The following is a 26107-nucleotide window of genomic DNA, read 5'->3' as shown; positions in this document are numbered from 1 at the left end:
AGACCCCCTCTATCCTAACCTTCTGCTCCAGCCCTGAGCACCTCCTCCCCACCACACACACGCCAAACCCCTCAAACCCACTCCTACCACACACCACTCCATATTGGTGCACATAAAATTCATTCTGCACAGGGATGTAAAAAATTAAAGGGAACATTGATAATGTATTTTATGCAAGGTAAGTCAGGTGAGAGGTCATTGAAGAGGTTATGATTTGCAGAATGATTATCCTATTTGTATGCATGTATCATTTTTGTATCCAAAGTTATGAATATTGACTATATCTGTATTTCAAATGTAGTTACACCTGGGTAACACCCACTAGGCCAGATACTTTCTGTCTAGATCACAGGGGATTTCAAAACTGTAAAGCAAGTGAAGCTTGCCCCTTAATTTGCAGCCTGCTTATATCTCCTCTTAGGGTGAAAATCTGCTATTAATATACTTAGATTGGATACAAAGTTTAGTTTGCATTTTTTGTTTATTTGCTAGGTAATCTGCTTTTATACGTTTGTCATCACTTGTTAACAACTATAAAAAATTTAAAATTAACTTAGTTTTGCTTTATCAGAACTCAGGGGCAAAAGGGTGTTGCATATTCCCCTCCACATTGAGAGAGGGGGCAAATTTTATGAGCTTACGCTGTACAGCACAAGACAGTATAATTTTGGGTTTATATATCAGCAGGGATGAGTGCCTAAGGAGCTGGGAGTAGCTTTCCCATGCAGGGGCTGGACAAAGTCTGCTTGTAACTGCACCTGGGTGTGTCCCTACCTGTATGTATTTGTAAGCTGGAAGGCTTTGTAGCTTGTCAAAATGGTGCAGTGTAAAAGGGAGCCCAGGGGTACCCCAGTTCTAGGTGGTGCCCCAAGGGAACCCGTCACAAGGGGCTCACAGCACAGAGATTAAAGGTAAAAGGACACATACATGTGTCCACACAGAAGATTACTTGTAAAATCCTATCCATAGGTGGTAATATATTGTTTGTTTACTAAGAAATAAGGGTCATAATTTGAGTTTGGATTTGAGCTCCTTAATAGGTTATTAAAAACAAGAAACAAAATGGCACCACATACAGACCACAGAAAAGCTGACTGATCTTGAAAGCCACTAGCAGCTGTTTCTAAACATCCTGGAATAATAGGAATTATTTGGACTGAAATAGACACAAAATATATGTAGTGTACAGCTGCCAGAGCTTTCTGCATTTCAGAAAGTCACATGTATAGATATGTACAAAGTGGTAAGTTTCTCTATAGTGAAAAGAGAAGACTAAAACTTGCAATGGTAAACTAGTAATTCATTAATCAGACAGATACTGAAACCAAGTATGTGCCATATTGGGGCAATCTTCAGAAAAAGATAACAGTTTATATACCAGAGGAGTTCTCTACAGGTAAAGCTGGGTGCTGATCTCCAACCTGCCTCTCTAGTCCATTGAAAAAATGCATCTGAAAAAAAGTCACACTTTGTCTGCTATGATGAATACATCAAGCTCCTCACCAAATTGCTTCTCTGGCTTCTGCATCAAATTCAAAGGACTCATACCATCTTTCAAAGCCCTATGCTACTTTGCTCTTGCTAGCCTCTCAGCTACACCTTCCCCCTGCCTGGTTTCCTTTCCATGCCTAGAACCTTTCCCAAACCAGTCTGCTATTCCTCCACTGACTCACCCCTTGAACACTTCCATGAGGTCTATGTATCCTAGCTTTTCCCCTCAAAGTCTAAAGAGAGATGTTAATAGTGTTCATGCTGCAAGGTTTCATAATCGAAGCAACCACATGATCTTATTGTTATAACCCTTTACTTCCCTTCCCCAATCCTCACTATCTCTCTCATCCTTGCCTCATACTGTAAGGCATGCTTTAATTTAGATAAGCGCGGTCAGGGCAGGAGTGTTCTCTTTTGTCTGTAAATCAAGGCACATTTCTGGTACTGTATAAAGAAAAATGAAGATCTATCTAAACTAGCCACCACCCTGTCAGCATGTATACAGCAGCTTTACAGAATAAGGCTTTGATGTCAATGCTAAAAAAGGGGATTCCACTTCTCATGAGATTAAGTACTGTGCAATAGTTATCTCGCTGTAAAATCCTAGCTGAGACAAGGTCCCTGAAGTTTTTACCTGAAGGGAGGTTAATATTTTACTGCGCTGCCCTGGGTTTCACCTTGCCTAGTTTACCTACAGAGCCTTGTCTCTACTACGATTTTACAGCAGGATTGATAATGGTACTTACTGGTAAGTTTAGCTATCCCATGATAAAGATGCACCATTTTCCCCTCTTCCCCACAGTACAGAAAAAGGCATCGATCTCTGATTTTTTTTAATAGCCTGAGAAAACCAGACAAGCAGAGAGAATAGAAATCTAGCCTTTAGACTACCAGTCTTGTGTATCCTTTGCCAGAGCAGTGTTCCCTAATTTATAGCTGTGCACACTTCTACAGGGTGTATTTGAGAAATAAAAAGCAGCTAGATAACTTACATCCTGCCTCTCATTGCTTTGGCTTTTTGTTCCTCTTCAAGGTTTCTTGGGGGAGTTGAAGGCGTCAGCCCTTCATTTAAACACCCAGTGCCATCTTTTAAGCTTCCTCGATAAGTTCCTCCTTCTAGGGTCTAAAAAACCAAAGGATTATAGAACAAACGTTATCCTTGAGCTACAACGCTAGAGTTACCTTCTGTTGCAATAGTCGCCTCGGCAATTGTGAGTAGGGGAAACTAAAAACAGATTGATGTTCAGTTATGTCCCCCACTGTCCCACCTCAGATATTTAGTTGAAACCAGTTTGGTTATATTTCAAGTGGATATAGAAAAAACAACCTGAAATCTACAGTCTGATTCACTGCAGCACAGCAGAAGGCATACACCATTAAGCACACGATGAAAATGTTGGTTATGCTAAAAAACAAACATCTCAAATTATTCAGAGCAATCTGCAAAGAGAAAAATCCCATTGCCCTCCAAAATCGGATAGAATTAAGCTACAAGCATATATAACGATGTTCTATGGAAGATTAAATGAAGATACCTTCCAGAAAACGAACATACAAAAACTGAAACATTGGTCTGAAACCCATTAAATATTACTGAGTTCAATAAGTGGGGGCGGAGGGGGAGGGAGACTAGATATCCTGCTATGAAAACCTCTAACAGAGTTAATATACACACTTTTTACATTTATCAGTCTCACTGTAATTTAAACCTTTTTGGTAGCTGTGAAATTTCTAGAAGTTCCCCTTCTTTTCTAGTGTCCTGCTTCTCCAGTCACAACAAGCCTATTTCATTCTGAAATATCTGTTTCCTTCAAATGCTCAACTTAGCCCTCATCCAAGAGCATTACAACCCTGAGGACAACACTTTCCCCAACCAGATACTACCCGTGTGCTGAAATCTCAGACTGATAAAGCACCGAAACCAAAATTACTACTTCTACTGTGGAATCACTTTACCAGATAAAGCTGGTTCCACAGATTCGTAGGAATTCCAGCACCGCTTGTTTTCTTATTCTCCTCACCCTTAAAATGAGTGCAAGAAAATGAACTTTCAGATTCAACATAGGTCTGCCTCAACTCTGACTTTTTCATTGAGCAAAACTTGTTTAAGCTGTAGCATTTGCCCAAGTTTACAGGCCCAGGGATGTTTTACCCTATAGAGGATTGTTTCAAGCAACAATTAAAGGAAGCCAAAATCATCTCTTCCACACTATAAGCAACTGCCCAGTAGAAAGAAGATTGAAAATTGCAAACGCATTACAGTAAATTCTAGAATAGACTAAAACCAGAGGATTTGTGGTGCTTCCACCATGGTAGAGATGAGAACAAAACTGATGAGATTTCTTTTTTAAATAGCAGAAGAGGAAGTGACAGTTTTGATGAACCTTATTGAAATTAAAGCACCATCTATTACACATTAAGAAGTTAAACAATTTCGCTATTTAGTAGGAATGCAGATTCATTAAAATTTTCAGAGAGACTTAGGTCAAGAAATAATTGACAGCTGCTTCATAGCTAAACTCCCATGGTAAAAAAAATTACCGTATGATGAATAAGGCCTTGCCTTTAATATAATCCAAATGTTTATGTCTGTTCTGATGAATGGCTCTTAGACACTAATATATGAAATTCATGGGTATCATACAGTTCAAAGGCTATACAATGCTTTGAAAATTTAACGGACTTTGTTGCAACATCTGCACAGAAGCTTGCAACTGCATTTAATTTTAGTTGTGGCGTAACAATTGTTAGAACTTCTACACTGAACTGGAGAGCCTAAAGGTTAATAAAAATTCAGCAGGTGCAAAGGAGCAAGGAAATAAGGCAGACAGTTGAACTCATGCTACAGAGACAAGTTATGCCTATTCTGTACATAATTTCCAGGACACTACACTTACCAGCTTACTTTTGACCAACTTTTCTATTGCACTGACAAGATCCGCAGCAGTTGGGACATCAGAGGAGCTCTGACGAGCAGCTAGCAAAGAGGAGGACTGCAAGACACCAGTTTGCAAAGGAAAAGCAGGTTAGCAGGATGAGAAGGGGTTAGGAAAGTGACCAAACCAGCAATCAGTGAGGTAATGTTTGGGACTCAAGCAGGAAGAACATGGGTGTGTGAGGATCACATGCATGGTGTCAGGTAGCTGACTGTCACCAGACTAGCAAAGCACAGAATTAGCACTAGAATTCTGGGTGGCATTTCTGTGCAGGGTTCAAAGCTTAGTTGCTAAAAGAACACTGTGCGGGGCTGGCCTGACCAGCTTGCCTGAGCCTCCCCACGGGACTGGCCCAAGTCATTTGCCCAGCACCCCCCCGTATGAAACTGGGGCTGGCGTTGCTGCTTGCTCAAGCCCTGCCTCCTCCTCTGCATGAGGCTGTCATAACCCTCTTTTTTTGGGGGGGGGGCAGGGAAGGGGGGGGGACAAAAAGGGGAATTTTTCCCATTTGCTCATGCCAACTTGATCAGGGACAAATGCCCACTTTCATCATAATAATAAACAGGGACAGCCAGGACAGGGCTTTTTTTTTTTTTAAAAAAAAAAGGACAGTTCCAGCCAAAATAGGACATATGGTCACCCTATAACTTAGGAAAGCAAGTTTCCTTACCCATGTTGCAAGTCACAGGTAGATTATAATGAATAAATACTTTAAAATTCAGTTTTTTCCTTTCAAGGAACTCAATAGCTTTACAGACACTACAAAACTGATCTTGCTTACACAAAGGTAGACAATACCATTATCTTGATTTTACAAGTGGGAAAGTGAAGGCACACAGGGTTTAAAAAAACATTTTCAAGTAAATGAGAGCTGTGGATGATCAGTACTCCTTGGGAAAAGATAAATAAGTCAGGCATCAGGTGTCTGGTGTTGGGCATCCAAAAACTGAGGCAAAGTCAACAATGTGGGCAAGGAATTTAGTCAGTTTCACTTGCTGGTTCTCATACATTAGCACCATTCTGCAACATTTGGGTTGCAGAGATTTTTTTTTTTTTTTTAATTTTAAAACTATGGCCACGCCTATACTACGGGTTCGGCAGGCCCAGCTGTCAGCGATGTGAACAAATGCAATCCCTGACCAACATAGCTAGGCCAGCAAACTGAGACAATGTGTAACCCCACCCCACCCCCAATTTCTGCTAGGTGGCCTGCCCCCCAGGCCTCCCCATCCCCCGGCATTGCCCCATGTGTTTCCTCTGGTCTAGAACAGAGACTTTCTAACTGGGACATGTGGCAATCATGTCCCCCTCACCCCCCAAAACCTTTAAATTGTGCCTCCCACACACTCTCAATGGTTATGCATCGCACCCACCAGAAAAAGCCCCCAGTATAGATTTAGTGATACTGGCAAAGCTGAACCAACATAACTTGTTCTGCTCGTGTGTGTGTGTGTGTGTGTGTGTGTGTGTGAGAGAGAGAGAGAGAGAGAGAAGGGGGGGTAATGTTTGCCAGCATAAGCCAGGTCCACACTAGGAGTGCTTTGTCAGTACAGCATACCGATGTAGGAATACCTGTAAGGTGATACTACTCGGGACCAGGCCTATGAAAGGAAAAGTGCTTCAAACACACCCCTATGTTCAAAGAAACATCTCTACAGGTATTAGCTTTCTATTGCGTCTTACAAAACCCTAATATTTTTGAACTTGGGTGCCCAAAGTTCAGCACCTAAATCCATATTTAGCATCTACACTAAAAAAACAAAAACAAAAGGGCTCTAGTTGTAAATGATGAGCACTCACAATGGAGCACAATCAATAGGTGCTATGAACCTCCAGCACCCCGAAGACAAACTCTCCTAGGCGAAAAGAGTCAGGCTGATAGAAGAGAGCTATGCTAGCTCGTCTGCAGTACAGGATAAATGTATTTTCAGACAAGTGCTGACTGCAACTCTGTGCCCCTTGATAATAGGTTCTGTGCATGCTTTAATGGCAGCCAGCTATAAAGATTCAGCTGCCTTTACAGTCTATCCCGTTAGAATTAACAACGGCTTATTTATCTCCTCAGTCACTTAGTGAAGTGGGGAGGGGGGGGAGAGAAGAAAGAAGGGTACTGCTTCAATGAAGTCACTATTCAAGCTCTAGTAAGTACACACTGGAGATTAAGAAGTGTTGGAGAATGAGACCCAGGAGAAGTGACATTGAAGATTAGGCATGTGGCCATCTCATTAGACAAACTATTGGGGGAGTCAGAAAACTGACAGGGGAGGGCTTGCTTCTGTTGTATGATACGGCAGCCGGGAAAGGGGGAAGAGGAGACTCATCCTACCCACTTTCCTTGAGGCAGTACAGAAAATGTGAACATATTGCCACTCTCTTTTGTAATTTTGCTTTCACCCAAGTGACGCATCTAACAGCTCTAATTAAAACACAAAGTTACAGATTATCAGGTTGTTAGTTTACTATTCAACAGAGGAATTACATTCTGGTTTTGAAGCTAATAATCTTTAGATTTTTATTCAAGATTACTTGCAGATGTTGAAGCAGGAGAGGCATCTCTAGCAAAAAATGACTGACAAGCAGGGCTCTGAAGAGAGGAAAAACAGCTGGATGTTTAAGCCACCATTTTCAAATGTAGGTGCATAAGTAAGTGGGTCTGATTTTCAGAAGTGCTCAACGCCTGTAGCTCCCACTTATTTCAAGTAGCGTTGAGCCTGCTCAACGCTAGCAAAAAGTCAGCAACGTAGGTCCCTCAGTGGTGATTAGATGCTTAATACTGAGCACTTCTGTTTTTTGCATTTATATTATTTTACAGCTTCAGACCACTGTAGAGACAGTAAGCCAAAGCTGAGGGGAGGGGGAAAGATGTAGCACAGCGAGAAGGGGGGATGATTTGTGCCAATACTGGAACTTTTAAATGGTTTCACAAGAAAAAAAGTCTTGATATGGAATTAAAAAATTAAAATGCACAAGTCTTCCAGCTTCAAATGAAGGTAAACTAGATTCTCTGACAATGGGCGTTTACAGGGACAAACGAAAGTAGTGTTAGAATTTCCCCATATGCAAGCTGTGTTCCTCATTATGGTAGTCAAGGGCCTCACAATCAACACGTGCAGAAACGCAATATTCCAGTTAGATAGGGAACAGAATGGAGCTAATCACCGACTTTCTCCAGCCAAACCAAAAAAGTTTAAAAACAAAAAAAAAACAGTTCCTTTTAAAAAGAAGAATTTTTCCTTGCCAAAACCAAAAGGCAAAGAAATTGTTTAAAGTGTTTTAAGGTCATTTCAAAACGGAGTGTTAATTTGAAAATACTTGGTTTCAAAAACATCAATACGTTTTGTTTTGATGTGTCTGAAGTTTTTCCCCTGCGCCCCGCTCAATTTTTTGGCTGAAACTATTCCTTGAATTTACAACTAGTTGTGATGCCCTGAAAAGTGTGGCTTTTGGCAAGTTTGCTATTCGTTAAGAAAAAGCGTGGCCAGCTCTAATAGGGACATACTATTATTCTGGTTTTACAAATAGACAACTGAGGCACAGCGACTAAGCAATTTGCTCAAGTCGTCTGTGGAGGAGCAAGGAATTGAATCCAGGCCACCCAAGTTCCACATTAGTGTTCTGTACCAGACCATCCTTCCTCTCATAAAAGACAGAACCTCAATGCAGAGCAGAGTAAAGTTGTCTTTGTCAGGCAAGTCAGAGGCACAGTTTCCAGCAAGTGGAGAAGGCCCATACCAGGCTGTTTACACAAGGGTGAATGTTTGAAGGGGAGTGCCTCGACCTGCATTTTAAAACACCTAATTCTGGATCCATGCTCAAAAGTTAGAATACAAGCCAAGTCTGCCAGTTATTCTCCTTTGGGATGGGGGAAGTAATCAGGATGCCAAAAGGCTCTGTAAAGTTTATCTATATGGAGAAGATAACAGATTAGTTCATCAGCATCAAGTGTTAGAGGGTCACGCATGCACCATAGACCCTAAAATCTCCTGGCATGTTAAACATCAGAAGTTGTGACCAGAGGCATGAGACAGATTAAAAACAAAATCTAAATTCTGCAGGCAACCAGCCAGGAGCAGACTAACACCATACTGGCATGGATCCAAAGCTTTGCTCCCCCACCACCCCTTACCCCTCCAGACAGCCAGTAGTACATGCAATACATAAGGTCAAGAGTCCATGACTCCCAGCTGCTGCCTGCCCATCTTGCTGCCTCCACCCAATGTTGTAACAGAAGCTGACAGATGAGAGGAGTGCCCCTGAATCCACCCTGTATCACTCTGATCCACGGGTCCATGCACTGGCTAGCTGGCAGAGACTTGCTGCTCACTGCCCTTTCTGAAGCTCCTAACCAGCAATAATCCTCCCCAGAACCAGCAGGTTTTGGAGGTGACTTCCTGATCTCTCCCATTTTTGCCTCTTTGCACACATTAATTAACTGGATCGTGAGGGGTGGGAAGTATAGTGTTAAAACAGATGCCACGAGGAAAGAAAGGAAGCCGCTTACAGGAGAACAGATTTGTAGGAGTTGGCAGAACAAGGAAAAAAATAAAATATGTAGACAAGACAGACAACCAAGGCAATTAAGTGAAAACAAAGCAGATCCATGGATCAAATTCACAGGTTAAAGTCTCCCCTCACTCCAAAGCAAACTGAAATAATCCAAGGATTCATTTTATACACCACTATGTCATTCACCACAACAGAATGCCTCCAGCAGCCTCTCCATCACATGCAGCTAAATGGCACTAACAATAAGTAAAACACCCAAAAGGGCCAAAGAGCTCACTTTCCAAAACACAGGCACCTTAATATCCACATTGGGTGACTACTGTTTAGGTGCCTGAATGTCCATTTAATCTGGGTGCCTGAGTCTCCAAATGGCTAGTCTAAGATGCCCAAGTTTGAAATCTGGGCCTGTAGTAGCAGAAATACAGATGGCACAATAGAAGAGAAAAACCTATTGACAAGTAGCCTATCAGCATGATGCACAAGCATGGGAAAGAACTGAAGATTCCTATAGGACCTAAATTGTTGCTCCAGCACATAACAAGAGAAGTTGGCATTGGTTTTCTTTTTTTGGTCAGGCGAGTGAATACCCCCAGTTGTCTCTGGAAAGAACCAGCAAATAACACTTTGAATTTATATAGCACTTTTCAAAGTTCCAAAGCAGTTTAGAATGGTGCATAAGGACCTTTCTCCCCATTTCACAGATAGGAAAGCTGTGGCACAGAGAAGTGAAGTGACTTAACTGAGGTCACACAGGAAGACACTGGCAGGACTTGGATTAGTGCCCAGGTCTCCTGACTCCCAGTCAGTTTCCTTTCTGGATCTCCTGCATTTGATGATACTACATCTGCCCTATTCACTGCGGCCAACACACCCCCCACCCACCCACCCCAGTGTGGAATTTAAGTTATAGAAAATTTTAACACAAAACAAAGAAGAAGCGTCCTTATGCACCAAAGCAAAGACTACACAACTAGATTGCTCAGCAGACACCATTTTCTTAAAAGCTATTCAGTGAAGGGTTCTGAACAGTGACACCACAAGAAAATTGTCCACTGTAACCTGACTGACCTATGTATACTGGAAGAATTATTCACTGTTAACAATATAGTCAAATGAATAAAGCACAGTCATTTGGGGAACCACAACTAGCCAACAAACTGGTTAGCTGCAAAGCCCTACCATTTCATCCTGCGTAGGGTCATTGTCAAAAATCTTCATAGGAGGAGGTAGCGGTGTGTGGGATTCTTCATCTGGCTCATCTTCTCCCCAACCCTTCTTACTCTTCTGAAAGCAAGATCATTGTTAGACACAAAAAGGCTAGTTATCCGAACACACCACTTCGAAGCCTAGCTAGCTACCTTTATGCTTATTTCTAATACAATAGCTGTATCAACACAGATACGGGGCCGGGAGGATTATGGATAAGTCTGGCTGCCATGACAAAGGGAAGTCATAGTAAATATTTTTTTTCACTATTGAGAGATCAGCCAGGGACAATATACTCTTCCAAAGCAAGTTGTTGAAAGCCATTAAATAATAGTTAATGGGACACCTAAGATTTTTTTATTATTTACCTCTATTGCCTTAGAGGCCACATCTAATTTACATTAATAAAAGGTAATGTAAAGCTTTGAATTTCTTATCTCCCCATGCATTCAAATAGCGTGACCATTTTCTGTTCAACTTTCAAGCTAGAGCTGCTGACAGGATGGATCACGAAGTAACATTCTAGTCAGTGTGACACAGGGAGACAGTGACCATTATTGCTGCAGATAAATATATTTAACAGAATAAAAAATTGGTATGGCTTACTTAATAGAAAATAAGTCAGTTTAAAACAAATATAGGTATCAGCATAAATTGTTAATCATTACTCAAGAATGCTTACTGTGCATCTTAATCTGGAACGTCTTGTTTAGTAATTAAATTGAAACAAACACCAAACATCCTGGTGTACAATAATTTTGAAAATCTTAGCCCGAATTAATGTTAGATATTCAAGATGGCAGGATCATATCTGTGGTATAAATATAATCAATTTTGTTTTAGTTATTCTGAAAAGATATTACATCTTTCATAATCACAGTAGTTTTCCTGTAAGCACAAAAGGAGGTTCTCCACCACTCCACTCAGCCCCCCCACCTAATTTAGCACACTTTCAAGTGAAAGTAAATGAGAACAAGGCACCATTATTCCAGAACAGTGAGTGTACACAGTCAGGAACAGCTGTTCCTGACTATGTATAATACATCCTTATTCTGGACTGGCAGACAGACATCACTGAATGCTCTGCCCAAGATGCAGTCTAATCTACATTACTGTTAATACATACCTCATCTGCACTGTCCCCTTGAGGAGTGGTCTCATCACCAGGCTTTGGTGAACCCAGGTCAAAGCTCTTCCTGCCATCTCGCACTTTCTTCTGTTTTTTGAGGTTACTCTCAGCCTTCCCACTGTTCAGCCGACGCACAGGACTTGTCAGCCATTTTTTCAGTGTGTTTGTTGAACGCTTTGGGCCAGGAGAGCTCTGGATTGAGTTAAGGGATGACTGAGGCTGCAAGTTGGCCACCGATTCTGACTTCCCTCCATTTTCACCAGAGGAGACTGAATATGCATCTGAAGGAAACAAAACAGATGACTGATGACACTGCCTGCTGGCTTTCTGGGACTACCCTCAATTAGGATGTACCATGTTACAGTGCATGGGGATTTGTGCAAAGCAGAACAAAATAAAGATGTTTTGAAAAATAAATTTGTCAAGTGTTGAACAAGTCAGTTTGTTTTCTTCAGAAATTAATTCTATAGCACACCTATATTTACTGCACACATGATTGAAAAAGATGGTTAAGATTCCTCTAAATCCTAAATACTTCTCATTTCCCTCCATATTACCTGTACTTGTGAAACATCACAGACAAAAAATGCAACTAGATTTTCTCAGTTCCTACCCCAGACTCCACTGTGAAGTGAGAGCAAGGCACAAAATAGCTACAGCAACAGCTACTACCATAAAGCTTTTCCAGCCATCAGCACCTAGTCAGTCTGTTCCATTTTGTTTCCACTGGAAACTTAAGTGATCATAAGTACGTACTGTGCGTCTTCTGTTAGCTATACAATGATGGGTTTTTAGGCTGCGTCCCTGAGCTTGTGCTAGCTTCTTGCAAGAAGTGGGAAAGTAAAGTATAGCTTTGAGAACTGCTTCAGAAGCAATTCCTGACAGGCTCCTCTTTTTGCCCATTCCCTCCTCCTGCTCAGTAAACAATGTCCTTGGTTTAAGTGAAGCCCTTGCACCTTTGATCTGGATCAGTAGTGGCCAGCTCTAGATTTAAAAGTGAATCATGCTGAGCAAAAAACTGACATCTTTAGATCTGGCAAAAAGGTGAACGTCACTCCATTTATTTCAAAGCATTGAAACTTTTTTTAGAAAAGCAGGATTAGGAATTTTGTACAGATTCCACTGGGGTAGCTGGATTTTGTTTTCAGGACAGCAGAGGTTATATTACTGTATCTTTTAAAGATTAGCAAGGAGCTAGGCCATAGGGCAGCCAGGGAAAGTAGTGGGCAGAAGCTCTACAGCCAAAGGGAGACTACAGTGTTCCTTCAGTGTACAGAAGAAAGTGACACTTTGCCATTGCCTGATTAAATCAGCCAGACATTACAGAAGTTGAATTGAAAGTGTTGTTCAGTGTACCAGGTCTGCTTCCCTCAGTGCAGACGGAAGACACCCAGCATATGGGGATCCTGGGGTGGCATAAAGTCATTGCAGAAGCTCTTATTATTATCTTGTCTTTCCTACCCCACAAACAGCACAGAGTAAACAGCCAGGGAATAGAGAATGCGGGTGGGTTGGGTTTAGTGTGCAGGTGGGCTATAATATACAGGAGGTCAGACTAGATGATCTGGTGCACCTCTCTAGCCTTAAAACCGACTCTCTCCCTCTCTATACCCCTGAAATTCCAAGCTGCCTGGAGGCTGTTGATATCTGACAAAATAGCAAAGTCCTAGCTTGTACCAGGTGATTGATACATACGGTGACCAGACAGCAAGTGTGAAAAATTGGGGGGAAAAGGGGGAGGAGAGAGGAAAAAATAGCCTATATATAAAGAACCAAAAATTGAGACTGCCCCTATAAAATTGGGACATCTGGTCACCCTATTGGTGCAGGCACTTGCTGGCTCTAGGATTGGTTGGAGCTCAAAACTGACATAATGGCTCTGTGGATCAATAATAGGATAATGGACCCTTTACCTCCAAGGCTGCAAATTCAAATCCAGCCCAGGTCAATAAGGACTAAAAGTTCACATCTTGACTATTCAGCAGATGGTGTGAAAGGAGGTATGACTGGTACTCAGTAAATGGTTTTGCACATCACTAAAACCACCACCACATTTGGCATCCTCTCTGGCAGGCACAGCAGCAAGACTGAATTACACACATCCAGAGAATTGTGAAAATTGCCCTTTCTTCTCAAACTGATTCTACAAGAGAGGCTGATTAGGTTATGGGGAACCTACTCTAATGGGAGACCATTGCACAGCACAGGTTGCTGTCAGAATGCTTTCCCTTTTCCTTTAATCTCATGTGTTTTACAATCCTGGAGATTTAAAATCCCACTTGCCCTACAGGAGTTTCCTGCTTATAGGGCAAATTCCATAGCATAACACTGATTTCCCACAAAACAAGACATTTTTCCCTTCAGGACAAGTTCACCTTACTTGTTTCATTTATTGTTTTGTTTTCCTAATGTCAGAGTCTTGTTCTGACAAATTGTGATTATACCGCAATGAATTCAAATGGGTAGTGATCACTAGATTTATTTACCTTTCCATCAGTGCCTCAGTAAAAAGATTCAAGATGGCTGATCTGCTGGAGTTTGTTTTGGATCATAATGTTACTTTGAATGCAAGTTAGGGGCTTCTTTTCATGTTTGGCTGTGCATGCTAACATCTGCTGTTAGAATCCCCTCCCACCTGGCCCTCCAACGAGCATAGTACCCTTTGGCCTTGAATACCCTGCAAATGGGGCTAGCCCCGATAGGATTTGTGTGCAGTACACATTTAAATTGAGAAACAAAAGAATCCACTCTCCATGGCCACCGAAGTGACACCTTCCATGAGCCCATGAAGGAGTTTTGTACAGGACAGTAACTTTAAAAGTTATTTTAACTGCTAGAGTAGCTAGCAGTTAAAATAAGACAGCTTCCTGGAAACAGATGGCTGTTCTGTTTCAAAGGGGAATATTTCAGTAGTAGAAACTTTGCTGAGTGAAGAGATGTGGAAAGTTTGCATTCCACAGCTAACATGCAAGGGAGTTTAAACTGGAGAGGGAAGGGAACTTATGTCCTGCATGTTGCTCAAAAGTGCAAAGTTACTATTCTAAAACCTTGAATTTTGCTGACACAACAGGGTATGCTGATAAAGTTTTGCTTTCAAAGGAACACGTGAGTTCTGTGAATGGAAAGTGTCTGAAGCCTATCAGACAGCAGATAAGCTAGCCTCTGAAAACAGTTCTGTAAGCCTCCCTTGTACCTATTTAAAATTAGTCGATTAACACAAAATAGGCTGAAAATAAAATCAATAGTAACTGACCGAAGCCATGCATTTTCATAGATAAGGCTGGTTCTTTGACCTTAAAAGGAAAGGAGTCAAAGTTGGTGGGCCCAAACAAACAAAAAACAAAAAAACACCCCCACAACTTTCTCCCCCCTCCCCCGCCTTTGGAACAAGACATTCCAAAAGGGCCGTCTATCATCTGGCAATTTTCAGAATAGTTCTTCCTTTCCCCACTCCAGCAGAGAAGTGATAATCTGGGCATTCTTAATGTTTGAGGAGCCAAACTTTAGCTTCTCTTAGCCTATTGCAAACTAAGCAATCCCCTCCGTTGTTCATAAATTAACTCTAAACATGCAGTAAAATGCTTTGTTTAGTGACCTAAAATTGTAAAATAGTAACCCTCTCCCTCCAGAGCGGCTCTCTGCTGGCAAAAATATTACTACTTTATAAACTTGGACCAAATTGGTTAAACCAGGAAAGACAGCAGAACTAGAATTAATTTGCAAACTGGATACAATTAACTTAGGCTTGAATAAAGACCGGGAGTGGATGGGTCATTACACAAAGTAAAATTATTTCCCAATATTTATTTTCCTCACCCCCCACTGTTCCTTAGACGTTCTTGTCAACTGCTGGAAATGGCCCACCTTGATTATCACTACAAAAGGTTCCCCTCCCCCTGCTCTCCTGCTTAATAGCTCACCTTAAGTGAAAAGAAAAAGGAGTACTTGTGGCACCTTAGAGACTAACAAATTTATTTGAGCATAAGCTTTCATGAGCTACAGCTCACTTCATTGGATGCATTCAGTGGAAAATACAATGGGGTACGAGTTTTTTCATGAAGTTGATAGATTTCCATGCCATACGGCTAAATTCAGTGCCTTGCATAATGACAGGTTTCAGAGTAGTAGCTGTCACTGTATTTTCCACTGAATGCATCTGATGAACTGAGCTGGTACCTCACAAAAGCTTATGCTCAAATAAATTTGTTAGTCTCTAAGGTGCCACAAGTACTCCTTTCCTTTTAGGCTGATTTGGAGTATCTTTACTTAGGCAAATATCCCACAGTGGTCAATGAAGACTCTGCCCTAGTGATGACTAAAGAATGGGACACAATTTATAGGGGTATTTAGAGGTATGCGTATTATATAAAAAACAATTTTTTTAATGTTACCCAATTTATCCTGGGACAGTACAAAAATGGATACTACCAGATTAACTATACATCATAAAATCATGGCTATAGAAGGGCCACTGTTGCTTCCTGAGCATCTGCTTGCAGCCAAGTACCATTCTGTAGTGGCCTGCCTCAGTTTCCCTCCTCCCCCTATGCTGTAACAATGAAGTCACTTAAACAGCCTAGTCAAGAAGCCAACACACACTACTTTATGGCAGTATATCTCCCTACAGTAAAACCTTCTGAAAGGAACACTCGTACAATTGTTTAAAAGGCTCTTTCCTCAGAGCCCAGATAAAAAGCAATAATCCCAAAATTAAACAAAAACCACCACACCCCTCTTTAGGTTCCAGTCACAGCTCCTTCTACTTTAATGGCAACTTAATTCTGTTATTGAGTGTCCAGTGACACTGAAGTGCTCTCCTACTGGTTTTTGAATGTTACAATTCTTGATGTCTGATTTGTGTCCAGCAACTACACACCACACAACAGAAACACTAACCCAGGAACCAACCCCTGCAACAAACCCCGTTGCCAACTCTGCATATCTATTCAAGGAACATCATCATAGGACCCAACCACATCAGAGACACCATTAAGGGCTGTGTGGCTGATGTGGTTGGGTCCTATGATGATGTTCCTTGAATAGATATGCAGAGTTGGCAACGGGGTTTGTTGCAGGGGTTGGTTCCTGGGTTAGTGTTTCTGTTGTGTGGTGTGTAGTTGCTGGACACAAATCAGACATCAAGAATTGTAACATTCAAAAACCAGTAGGAGAGCACTTCAGTCTCCATGGACACTCAACAGAATTAAAAGTCGCCATTCTCCAACAAAAAAACCCTCCAATGAGAAACTGCAGAACTGGAATCAGTTTGCAAACTGGACACCATCAAATTAGGCTTGAATAAAGACTGGGAGTGGCTGGGTCACTACAAAAAATAATTTTTCCCTCTGTTGATATTCACCGCTTCTTGTCAACTGTTAGGAATGGGCCACCCTAACTGAATTGACTTCGTTAGCACTCGGTAAGGCAACTCCCATCTTTATACCTGCTTACTTTATTTTCCACTCCATGCATCTGATGAAGTGGGTTATATCCCACAAAAGCTTATGCCCAAATAAATTTGTTAGTCTCTAAGGTGCCACAAGGATTCCTCGTTGTTTTTACTGATACAGACTAACATGGCTACCTCTCTGAAACTTGCTGTGTGTGTTCGTTGGAGTGGTAAGGTTGCCACACCTCCAGGATTGTCCTGGAGTCTCCAGGAATTAAAGATTAATCTATGTGACTAAACCTCCAGAAATATGCCAAACCAAAAATTGACAACCCTATAGATGGTCTGAAAAGGGACTTTGGGTGCCTTGCTGTTTAGATGCCCAGTTTACTGAATCTTTTTACAGGGGCTTGATGTTCAGAAAGTCCTGGAAAAAAAAATCTGCTCTCTGAAAATTAGGCCCTCTGAAAGTGTGCCAAATTGAGCATCCAAGTCACTAGTCACTCTTGATAAAGTCTCCAGAAACTCCAAAAGTTCAGACCAGGTCAGATCTCTGATGGGGGAAAATTAAGTCAATTATTTTTTAGACTTATCAGTGGATTTCTTCAGTCTGAGGTCTTCAAATAGATTGAAATTCAGACAGCAAGAGGTATCAAGTGCAACAGTGAGGATTTGCTATGACTCTCTCCTAGTCACAAAACTACGGGTGTGAATGTGCACTGGAAACAATTTCATTAAGATGATCCAGGCGAAGTTTGGAAATGTTACCCATAAAGACTGATTAACTTTTGCCCTCACTTCAAAGGACAGACTACGGGAACACCAGGTTCTTCTGGAACAGCTGCAGAGTACAGCAAATGGGTATATCCATGTATATCACAATGTCACCACTATGCCAGGACAGAACTTTTAAATGTTTACCTGGTAAACCAAAATGTCTACATTGGGTTCAGTAGACTAATACGGCTGGATAAGTTTCCTGCCCAAACCACTCAGACACAAAAAAAAGAGTGTGAGGGCCTTTCTACTTGAATATGGACACTGCTGACTCACATTAACAGGTCTTTAATACTCTTCGATCTGGTCCTGTTTCAAAGATTAGATCAAAGCCCAATAACAGATTATTAGTGTGCGTCAGCATGGTACAGATGGTCAGTTAGGGGATGGCAAGCTAGTATGAGGTACATTCACAACCCAGCTTGCACCTCTATACAAGTCTCCAAGAAATCTGTTGCTTGGCAACATGACAGTAGCAGATATTTACAGTCAGATTAAAAAGCCTTAACATTTGATGGTTTTGCACTGCTAAATTAGTGAACTTGTTTATTCTTGTTGCTAAAATGGACCATCTCCTAGATTTAAGGCTACTACTCAGGAAGAGGCTATTTAAATATAACATTCTGAATGAAAATTCAGAATTTCTGAGGATTCAGAGTATTGAAAGCATAGCCCTTGAAACGTTTCAAAAAGAGAATGTGGTGCCAGGTGACTAGTATAAGTCATTTCAATTTAACTTCCCCACCCCCTACAGAGTAGGAACTAGAAGAATGTGATGACATTATGTTAGAAATATCTGATTCAGCATTACAGGCACTAGTCTCTCCAATGAGGTGCTGAAAAGACTTCTCACATCAAATTACAGAAAAGAAATCTTTTAGAGCCACACTATTCAAACTATCTATCTAAAGAGAGAAACTAGTTCAGATGTCCCAAATGGCTTTCATTCTTGATAGCTAGGCATTAGAATAGCTTACAGCTGTAAAAATGTCAGTGACTTACAAAAGGATAAAATTCTGTTTTAAAGTCAGAAGAGCAAGATCACAGTATCTTAATGTGAAGTTTAACTGGGATGACCTTACTATCTCAAAGCAATTTTCTGTAGCAGTGATGGACAACTGCAGGCTTCCTCAAAAAAACAAAAAAAACCACAGTGTAGGAATTTGATTTCTGTGTTGCATTTCCAAGTCATCTAAGCATCATTCCAGGTAGGGCAGAAGGATTGTACCTCAAGGATGTCAAATACAGTTAACAAGATTGTGAACCCCACTGGCAAACTCACTGAAGTCAATGGGACTATACCTGTGAATAGCCACTCACTAGTGGGAGTAATGGCTTCATGATCTCTCCCAATAAACCGTCAATTGAGCTCTATTGTGCCTTCCAGAGCCCATTTTCCATCTGCAGCGGTTATTGCAAGAAAAAATGATATCTCCTTTATGGTGCAGGGGTGAAATATCAGCATAGGAGGAGAATATGGATTCCATTCAAGTTACCAGTTTTGGAGACCTTGAATTCCTTTGTACTTGAGTGTCTTGGAAAGCAGGGTTCTTCTGTGCCTACCGTGTGTGTGCGCAATGAGAACATTTACATTAGCACTTATTTTTAAAATGTGCATTTACACAAAATCTTCATCGCAATCAGTGAGATGCTCACTCTTATTCTTGCAGTCTGTAACGTTCTCTTCCTTCCCAAGTACATCCCATTCCCAATGTACATATGGAATGGTCTCAAGTCTATAATTTAGGGACTGATTCAGGTTCCTTTATTCATACTAATACCTTACTTCTCATGCCACACCATTTAAAGTGAGGAGGACTAGTCAGGAGGTGAAGTTCTACTCAATGCATTTAAGGGTGGCAGAATAAGGCCGTTGGATTGCAAGCTCTTTTGGTCTTGCAGGTGTTTTTGTGTAAAGCATTTAGACATGCTAGTGGGTGCTAACACGCATTAAAAAACTTCAGCGTTTGGGAGGACTGAAATCTAAATCCAAGCTTTACAGCTTGAGTAGATTCTAGTCACTACATGCACCTACTGTGAATTTGCAGCAGAGTTCAAGAAACAATCCATCTACTTTGGATTCCTGGGCAACAACCTACTGCATTAGAGTCAGGTTTGTCAGTAAAGGAAGAAATCTTCCCATTGCTTATACAAAAGCAGCTAGTTACACTGCTAAAAAGCTAACGTTTGTCAACATTCTATTATACAGAAGACCACCTTTTCAAATCAAAGCCACCACAAAAGGTTTCAGTGAAAAAGCCACAAGAATATGCAAATAGTCCTAAGCACCCACATAGATGGAGAAAGAGGACAATTGGAGTGGGAATTATTTAAAATTAGAGTGGTGCTAAACTTTAACAAAACCTAGGCACAAAATTGTGCACATTTCAGATTTCCTTGTAGGTTCAGAATGCTGGTCAATTTTGTTAGTATTCATATGTTTCAAAAAGATGTGGCTGAATTTCAAGTAAGCTCAGGCAGAAGTCAGAAGAAACTCCATGCTACCTGGTTTCATGTCTGAAAATAAGTTCAGATTCACCTGCAAAATTTTCACCTAACCTCCAAAGTATGGAAGATGTTTGGGTTCAGCATTTTACTTTGGGCCCATCTGTACTGGAGATCAGGCAGATGTTGGCTGTTTTCTATTTTATTTTGGGGGGCTCATCTGATGCCCTAACTCAAAGTAACACTGAAAAGGCATCAAATGAAGTTGCCAGAATTCTCACAGGTCAATTTCTTGGGATAAATAATTTCATCCACATATTCAACTGGCAAAATTATATGGACTTCCTAGAGTAAAAGTTGTGTTAGAATTACACAAAATATTTGAGAAATAGAAAGCAACATACCTGGCTAAAAAGATAAAAAGGAGTTAGAGCCAGAAGTGTGACAGACTTTCAATCTAATGAAATTCAGAAGTCTGACTTCCTGGTTCAACTATGAACATGCAAATCTGACCTCCAAAATTAACCAAAAAAAGACTAAACTCAAAGTTATGCTAGACATTTAGAACTTAAAAATAGTTTCTTTACTGAAAACCTGGTATTACTTGTAATGGGCAAGAAAACAGAGCTTGCTTTGATTCAGATAGTATTTAGAAAAGGGCACTCCACCTACACTGCCCAAGTCAATACAAGGTTTTAGAATCAAAAAAACATTAATATCCAGCGATTTCTAGAAAGCGTAACGAATGCTACCAGGGGCTTCTATGTCTTAGGGTAATAGTCACTGATCTCCCTGGAGTTAAGGAATGTACATCTCCCTGGTTATGCTATTCAGACAGGATAGTAGGCCAAAGCAAAATGAACAATCCAGGGACTTGGTGTACTTTGTATCAGTCGCATCTCCCAGCAGGAAATTAGTTGAGGTTAAGCATGTGACAGTTCATTCTAACTAGCAATAAATCCCCAAAAGGCAACCTGCCATTAACTTCAGCTGAACAGTTTTATTTTAGCTCAGTTCTTCAGACATTAATTTCCTCAGAACACTCTTGGAAAGCTGAGAAACCAAACCAGTCGCCAGGTTTAGGTTGTGTCAATCAATAAGGGGTTACGTCTAAGAACTCCACTTATCAAACTGGAGGTCAGGAATGAGTTACTGCAACTCTAGGAAAGTTTCAAAGATGGAGCTAAACCAAAGGCCTAAAAAAGCAGCTCTGAACGGTGCAGTCTTCAAGATTCTTTAAAAATAAAAAAAAATAAAAAAGGGTACTGAGAGTGCGATATGAACACGTCTAGCATCTCTAGGAAAAGAGAGGCAGCACAAGGGAAAGAAATCAGTAACAAAACCCAGACACTGCATCTTGTTACTGTCCTATTAGAAGTAACTGTTGAAGTCAGTCTGGCAGAGAAATAGCTAGAACAATTAGTCTTGGTGTAGCATGCAGAATTAAAGCTGTTGTAGGAGATCTTTTGGGGAAAGGAGTCTTATTGCAGAGTATCTGGAGGACGACAGTGCACATGCTCTATGGAGGAGTATCTAAAGCTAAGAGCAGGGTAGTACATGCAGTAATTACTTACAAGCTAGGAGAGCAGCCAGCCAGAGAGGCTACGACCTGACCTAACACCTACAGAGTTAGAAGTAACAGCATAGACACCTGCTGTTGGGTGAGCCCGTCATACTCTGGTTGTCCCAGTCTCTCTGAAGTGTGCTCACGCAGAAAAGCATAGACCAACATCACCACCTTCCTTAGGGAGGTTTTTTTGCTTTACTGCTCTTATCAGTCTTCTTGACAAGCTAGTCTCTTTTCACAATTCACCCCTCACCCACACCACTTGTGTCTTATTTATAGTAGCCACTCTGGAGTTTGTGGCAAGAATCACAAGGAAGCAAAAGAGTTCATCAAACAGCTCACTGTGTGAGGTAATCCCAGCCAGCCTCAATCTAGAGTTGAAGAGCCAGAGGGGTGAGAGCTACGCCAAGAAGGGAAGCCTTACTTAGCTCCCTACAGACCACCATAGGCGCAGACTCTGTGGGTGCTCCAGGGCTGGAGCACCCATGAGGAAAAATTGGTGGGTGCTCTGCACCCACCAGAAGCTCCCCTCCCTAGCTCACCTCAGCCTCCTCCCGAGTGTGCCGCCGCATCCTCCTTCTTCCCCCTCCTTCCCAGTGCTTGTGCCTCGAAACAGCTGTTTCGCGTGGCAGGCACTGGGAGGGACAGGGGAGGAGGAGGAGGAGGACAAGGAACGTGGCGCACTGGGGGAAGAGGTGGGGCCAGGGCATGATTTGGGGAAGGGTCCAATAGGGGCAGAGAGGGGGTGGAGTTGGGGCGGGGCCAGGGGGCGCGAGCACCACTAGCGCCAATGAAAGTTGGCGCCAAACGAACATTTACTAGAGGAATCATTCTGAAGGGTGAAAGAAGTCAGGATGCCATGAGTAAGTGTTAAAATGTATTTTCTGTGGAAATCTCAGGCACACTTGTTCATAAGTTTCCAGAAACCCCCACCCATACCAGGCAGAGAGGACACATTGTGAACCAGCTCAGAGCACAGCTGCAACAAATATCACTTGGCTGGCAAAGACAGATAGGAGCATTCTCAGTGTTTAATTAGTAATGAAAGAGGGGCTGGAGCTCAAGCAAACTAACAAAAAAATTCATAATTGATGCACGAAGCCCAGACGTGCTGGGGCTCAGCCCTGGCAAAAATTAAGAATTGAGTATTCTTCCCACAAGGCAATGGAGTTGGGTAGCAGGTTTCTGGAGAAGACTCAACTTTGAATGCTGCTTGGTTTAGTTTCTGGCTGGGGGGGGTGTTCTTTTTCGTACAAACTAATGTTTAGGTCAAAGCTATTGCATGTTTCTTTGGAGGAATTTTTAAGCGCCAAACTCCTTTCACTTTTCATTTTGAAATTGAAACACTTTGTGAATCCATGACAAACAATAATTCTGGAAGTTCCATGCTGGGAAAGAGGATAGGGTTGCCCACTTCCTAATCACACAAAACTGAACACCCTAGCCTTGCCCCTTCCCTGAGACCACACCCTCTGTCCTGCTGCTTCCCTGAGGCCCTGCCCCCCACTCACTACATTCCCTGTCCCTCGCTGGCTCGCTCTCCGCCACCCTCACTCACTTTCACTAGGCTGGAGTGAGGGAGGGGACGAGGGCTCCAGCTGGGGGTGCAGGCTCTGGGGTGGGGCGCTCAGGGCTAGGGCATGGGCTTACCTTAGGCAGCTCCTGGTCAGCAGTGCAGTGGCGTTAAGGAAGGCTTCCTGCCTGTCCTGACTCCGTGCTGTGCCCCAAAAGCAGCCAGCCGTAGGTCTGTCTACAAGGCAGAAGCACAGCAGGCGGCTCTGTGCACTGCTCTCGCCCGCAGTCACCACCCCCGCACCTCCCATTGGTTATGGTTCCCGGCCAATGGGAGTGCAGAGCAGGTGCTAGGGCAGGGGCAGTGCACAGAGCCCTGTGCATCCCCCTTCCCCACCCCACCCAGGAGCTGGACCTGCTGGCTGCTTCCACGGTGCAGCGCAGAGCCAGGACAGGTAGAGACTAGCCTGCTTTAGCTCTGCAGCACTGCCAACCGGACTTTTAATGGCCCGGTTAGCAGTGCTGACCTGAGCCACCAGGGTCCCTTTTCTACCAGGTGTTCTGGTTGAAAACCAGACACCTGGTCACCCTAAAAGAGGGCCACTCATAGCAACAAAAACCCTAAAATTTTTATTTCTGAAATTCTATTTAGCAAGAGAGATTTCTGCATTCTCAACATAAATTCAGTTATGTTAAGAACCCTTTGTGGAAACCTGAAGTGTGACGTAACCTAGAATTTTTAAAAACCTGCCCACTGCCACCCACCCAGTAGGTGTGAAGTTGCACATGCAAGAAGCAGTGCATCATTTTTGCATAGCACTAATAAAACCATTCACTAGAAATTATAAATATACCCTCCTTTTAGCATAGATCACTATAAAATGTTTAAACATCCATATGGAGTCCAACTGATCAGCTTTTTAATTTGGATCTAGCTATTTTATTTCTGCTATGGATGGCATGGTAGCAGTCTGTGGAATACCATCTTTTATCCTAGTGGTGGGCACAAAAACAAATTTGTTACACATACTTTCCAAGCAGCTGTTAATAAAACACAAGGCCTATTCTTTTACAGGGTGTCAAGGGTCAGCTTCATTCAGCAGCTCTCAAAATTGAGCTACAGTAAGAATTTTTCCACTTTTAATTAAGTGATTCCTCAGTGACATGACATCACCACTGAAGCCAATGTTGCCCTAGGCTCAAAGCAGGCCTTTTCTGCTGTAGAACAAACCACTGCCCCTACTCAGAGAGCTCAGAGAAAAGAGACAGCATGAAGACATCCGACTAGCTTGTTTACAGCCCAGGAGCGCCTATTTCTGTATCTCAAAAGGAATCTGCAGACATGCACCCTGGCCAATTTCTAATGGAAAAAAAAAATAGAAGCCACAATCAGATTATTGGGAACCAAAAAACATTTTTTGCACAGGTTTGGAGGAAAAGTCTATGGTTAGAATGATGTCACTAACCCTTCCAAGCACACACAGAGTTTACAAAGCCTATTCAGTGAGGAGATGTTCTCCTTTGACATTCTGAGGCTGTAAAGAACTCACAGCAGAGACTAATTCTTCCTCTACATACCGACCAGTGCAGAATATACTGCTTAAGTCATATAGTGCTACTAAGTAACACTACAAGATAGGATGAGAGGGATACAAGTGTACAAAGGGAAATGTGTACAGGGGGAAGAGTCCTACTACACTCCTCTATTGAGGTCATAGGAAGCCTCATGGTAAAGAAAAAAACTGGTTACAGCCAGGGCAGAACCCCCAATATGATCTACGTGCATGTCCAATTGTGACTAGGATTAGGCAATGTCAGAAAAACTGTACAGTCAAGTAGATGTTCATGCTGGACTGTTTTCACTTGCTCACTCTTAATATATTATTCAGCTCTGATAGTCCCAAAGACAGAAGGATGGAATAAAAAATAAGTTGTGGATGGTCCTGGGGCTACAGTGGACACCATATGACTAACGAGAATGAGAGTAGAGCTGTTAGATGATAAATATGCCCAAAGCCACATTGTATACTTCTGTGCCTGAGCTCCCAGTGCCAATTCCCAGAAGCTACTTCCTCCACCCCCTTGACTTCTAAAATTACTTAAAGAAAAATATATCCTTGTAGCAAAGATAACGAACATGGGTTAAAGGAGGTCTGAATAAGTGTAAATGGTGGTCACCAAGTAAAACAGGAAGATCTGAATTACTGGTGTTTTATATTTTACTGTTTGAAAATTACAGAGAGAGAACAGGCAACCAGCTTCAAAAGACACTAATTACCCTCATAAGGCTGTTAGATTTGCAAGAGGTTTCAATACACTTTTCAGAAACTCAAATCATCACAAGATGCCCCCAGATAGTGACAAGAAGAATATAGGTTTCAGAGCGGTAGCCGTGTTAGTCTGTATCAGCAAACAACAAAACAAAAACAAAAACCGAGGAGTACTTGTGGCACTTTAGAGACTAAAGTTTATTTGGGCATAAGCTTTTGTGGGCTAAAACCCACTTCATCCGATGCATGCAGTGGAAAATACAGTAGGAAGATTATATATACATATACACACACACCCATGAAAAAATGGGTGTTGCCATACCAACTGTAACGAGACCAATTAATTAAGGTGGGCTATTATCTAGAGGAGAAAAAATATTTTGTAGTAATAATCAGGATGGCCCATTTCCAACAGTTGACAAGGTCTGAGTAACAGTAGGGGAAAAAATTAGCATGGGTCATTACACAAAGTAAAAACTCCCAGTCTTTATTCAAGCCTAATTTAATGGTGTCCAGTTTGCAAATTAATTCCAATTCTGCAGTTTCTCGCTGGAGTCTGTTTTGAAGTTTTTTTGTTGGAGAATTGCAACTTTCAGGTCTGAAATTGAGTGACCAGGGAGGTTACAGTGTTCTCTGACTGATTTTTGAATGTTCTAATTCTACTCTGTCCCTTTGTTTTCATTTAACAGCTCATAAGGGGAGGGAGTAGCTTTGTCAAAACCTAAGAAACTGGCATGAGCAAGACAGGCCCTCAGGAGAGGTCATCTTTCACGTGCTGAAGTATGAATGCTGGATTTCTGAGACCAGCAAGAAGGAAGATTTCTCCATTCTGCCCCTTGGGAAAGGGTTTCCCTGGATTGAGGAAAATCTCTGCAGTAC

The 26107-nt window shown here is 41.9% G+C and overlaps 1 protein-coding gene across 10 annotated transcripts in view; it reads right to left on the bottom strand.

Moving 5' to 3' along the window:
- Positions 1-26107, bottom strand: part of KALRN (kalirin RhoGEF kinase) — a 779108-nt gene that overhangs the window by 82373 nt on the left and 670628 nt on the right. For 4 of the 10 annotated variants that reach the window (XM_048869043.2, XM_048869045.2, XM_048869049.2 and 1 more), the window contains 4 exons: positions 11266-11549; positions 10113-10217; positions 4389-4484; positions 2484-2614 (listed from right to left, as the gene is read on the bottom strand). In XM_048869043.2, the coding sequence (XP_048725000.2) occupies positions 2484-2614; positions 4389-4484; positions 10113-10217; positions 11266-11549 (616 nt within the window). The remainder of the gene's footprint in view (positions 1-2483; positions 2615-4388; positions 4485-10112; positions 10218-11265; positions 11550-26107) is intronic. The other 6 variants (XM_048869044.2, XM_048869050.2, XM_048869046.2 and 3 more) reach the window with 3 other exon arrangements.

The sequence above is a fragment of the Caretta caretta genome, chromosome 11 (assembly GCF_965140235.1).
Source record: "Caretta caretta isolate rCarCar2 chromosome 11, rCarCar1.hap1, whole genome shotgun sequence".
NCBI lineage: Eukaryota > Metazoa > Chordata > Testudines > Cheloniidae > Caretta > Caretta caretta.
The sequence above is the reverse complement of the archived record's forward strand: the minus strand, read 5'-3'. Positions and strand labels throughout refer to the sequence as shown.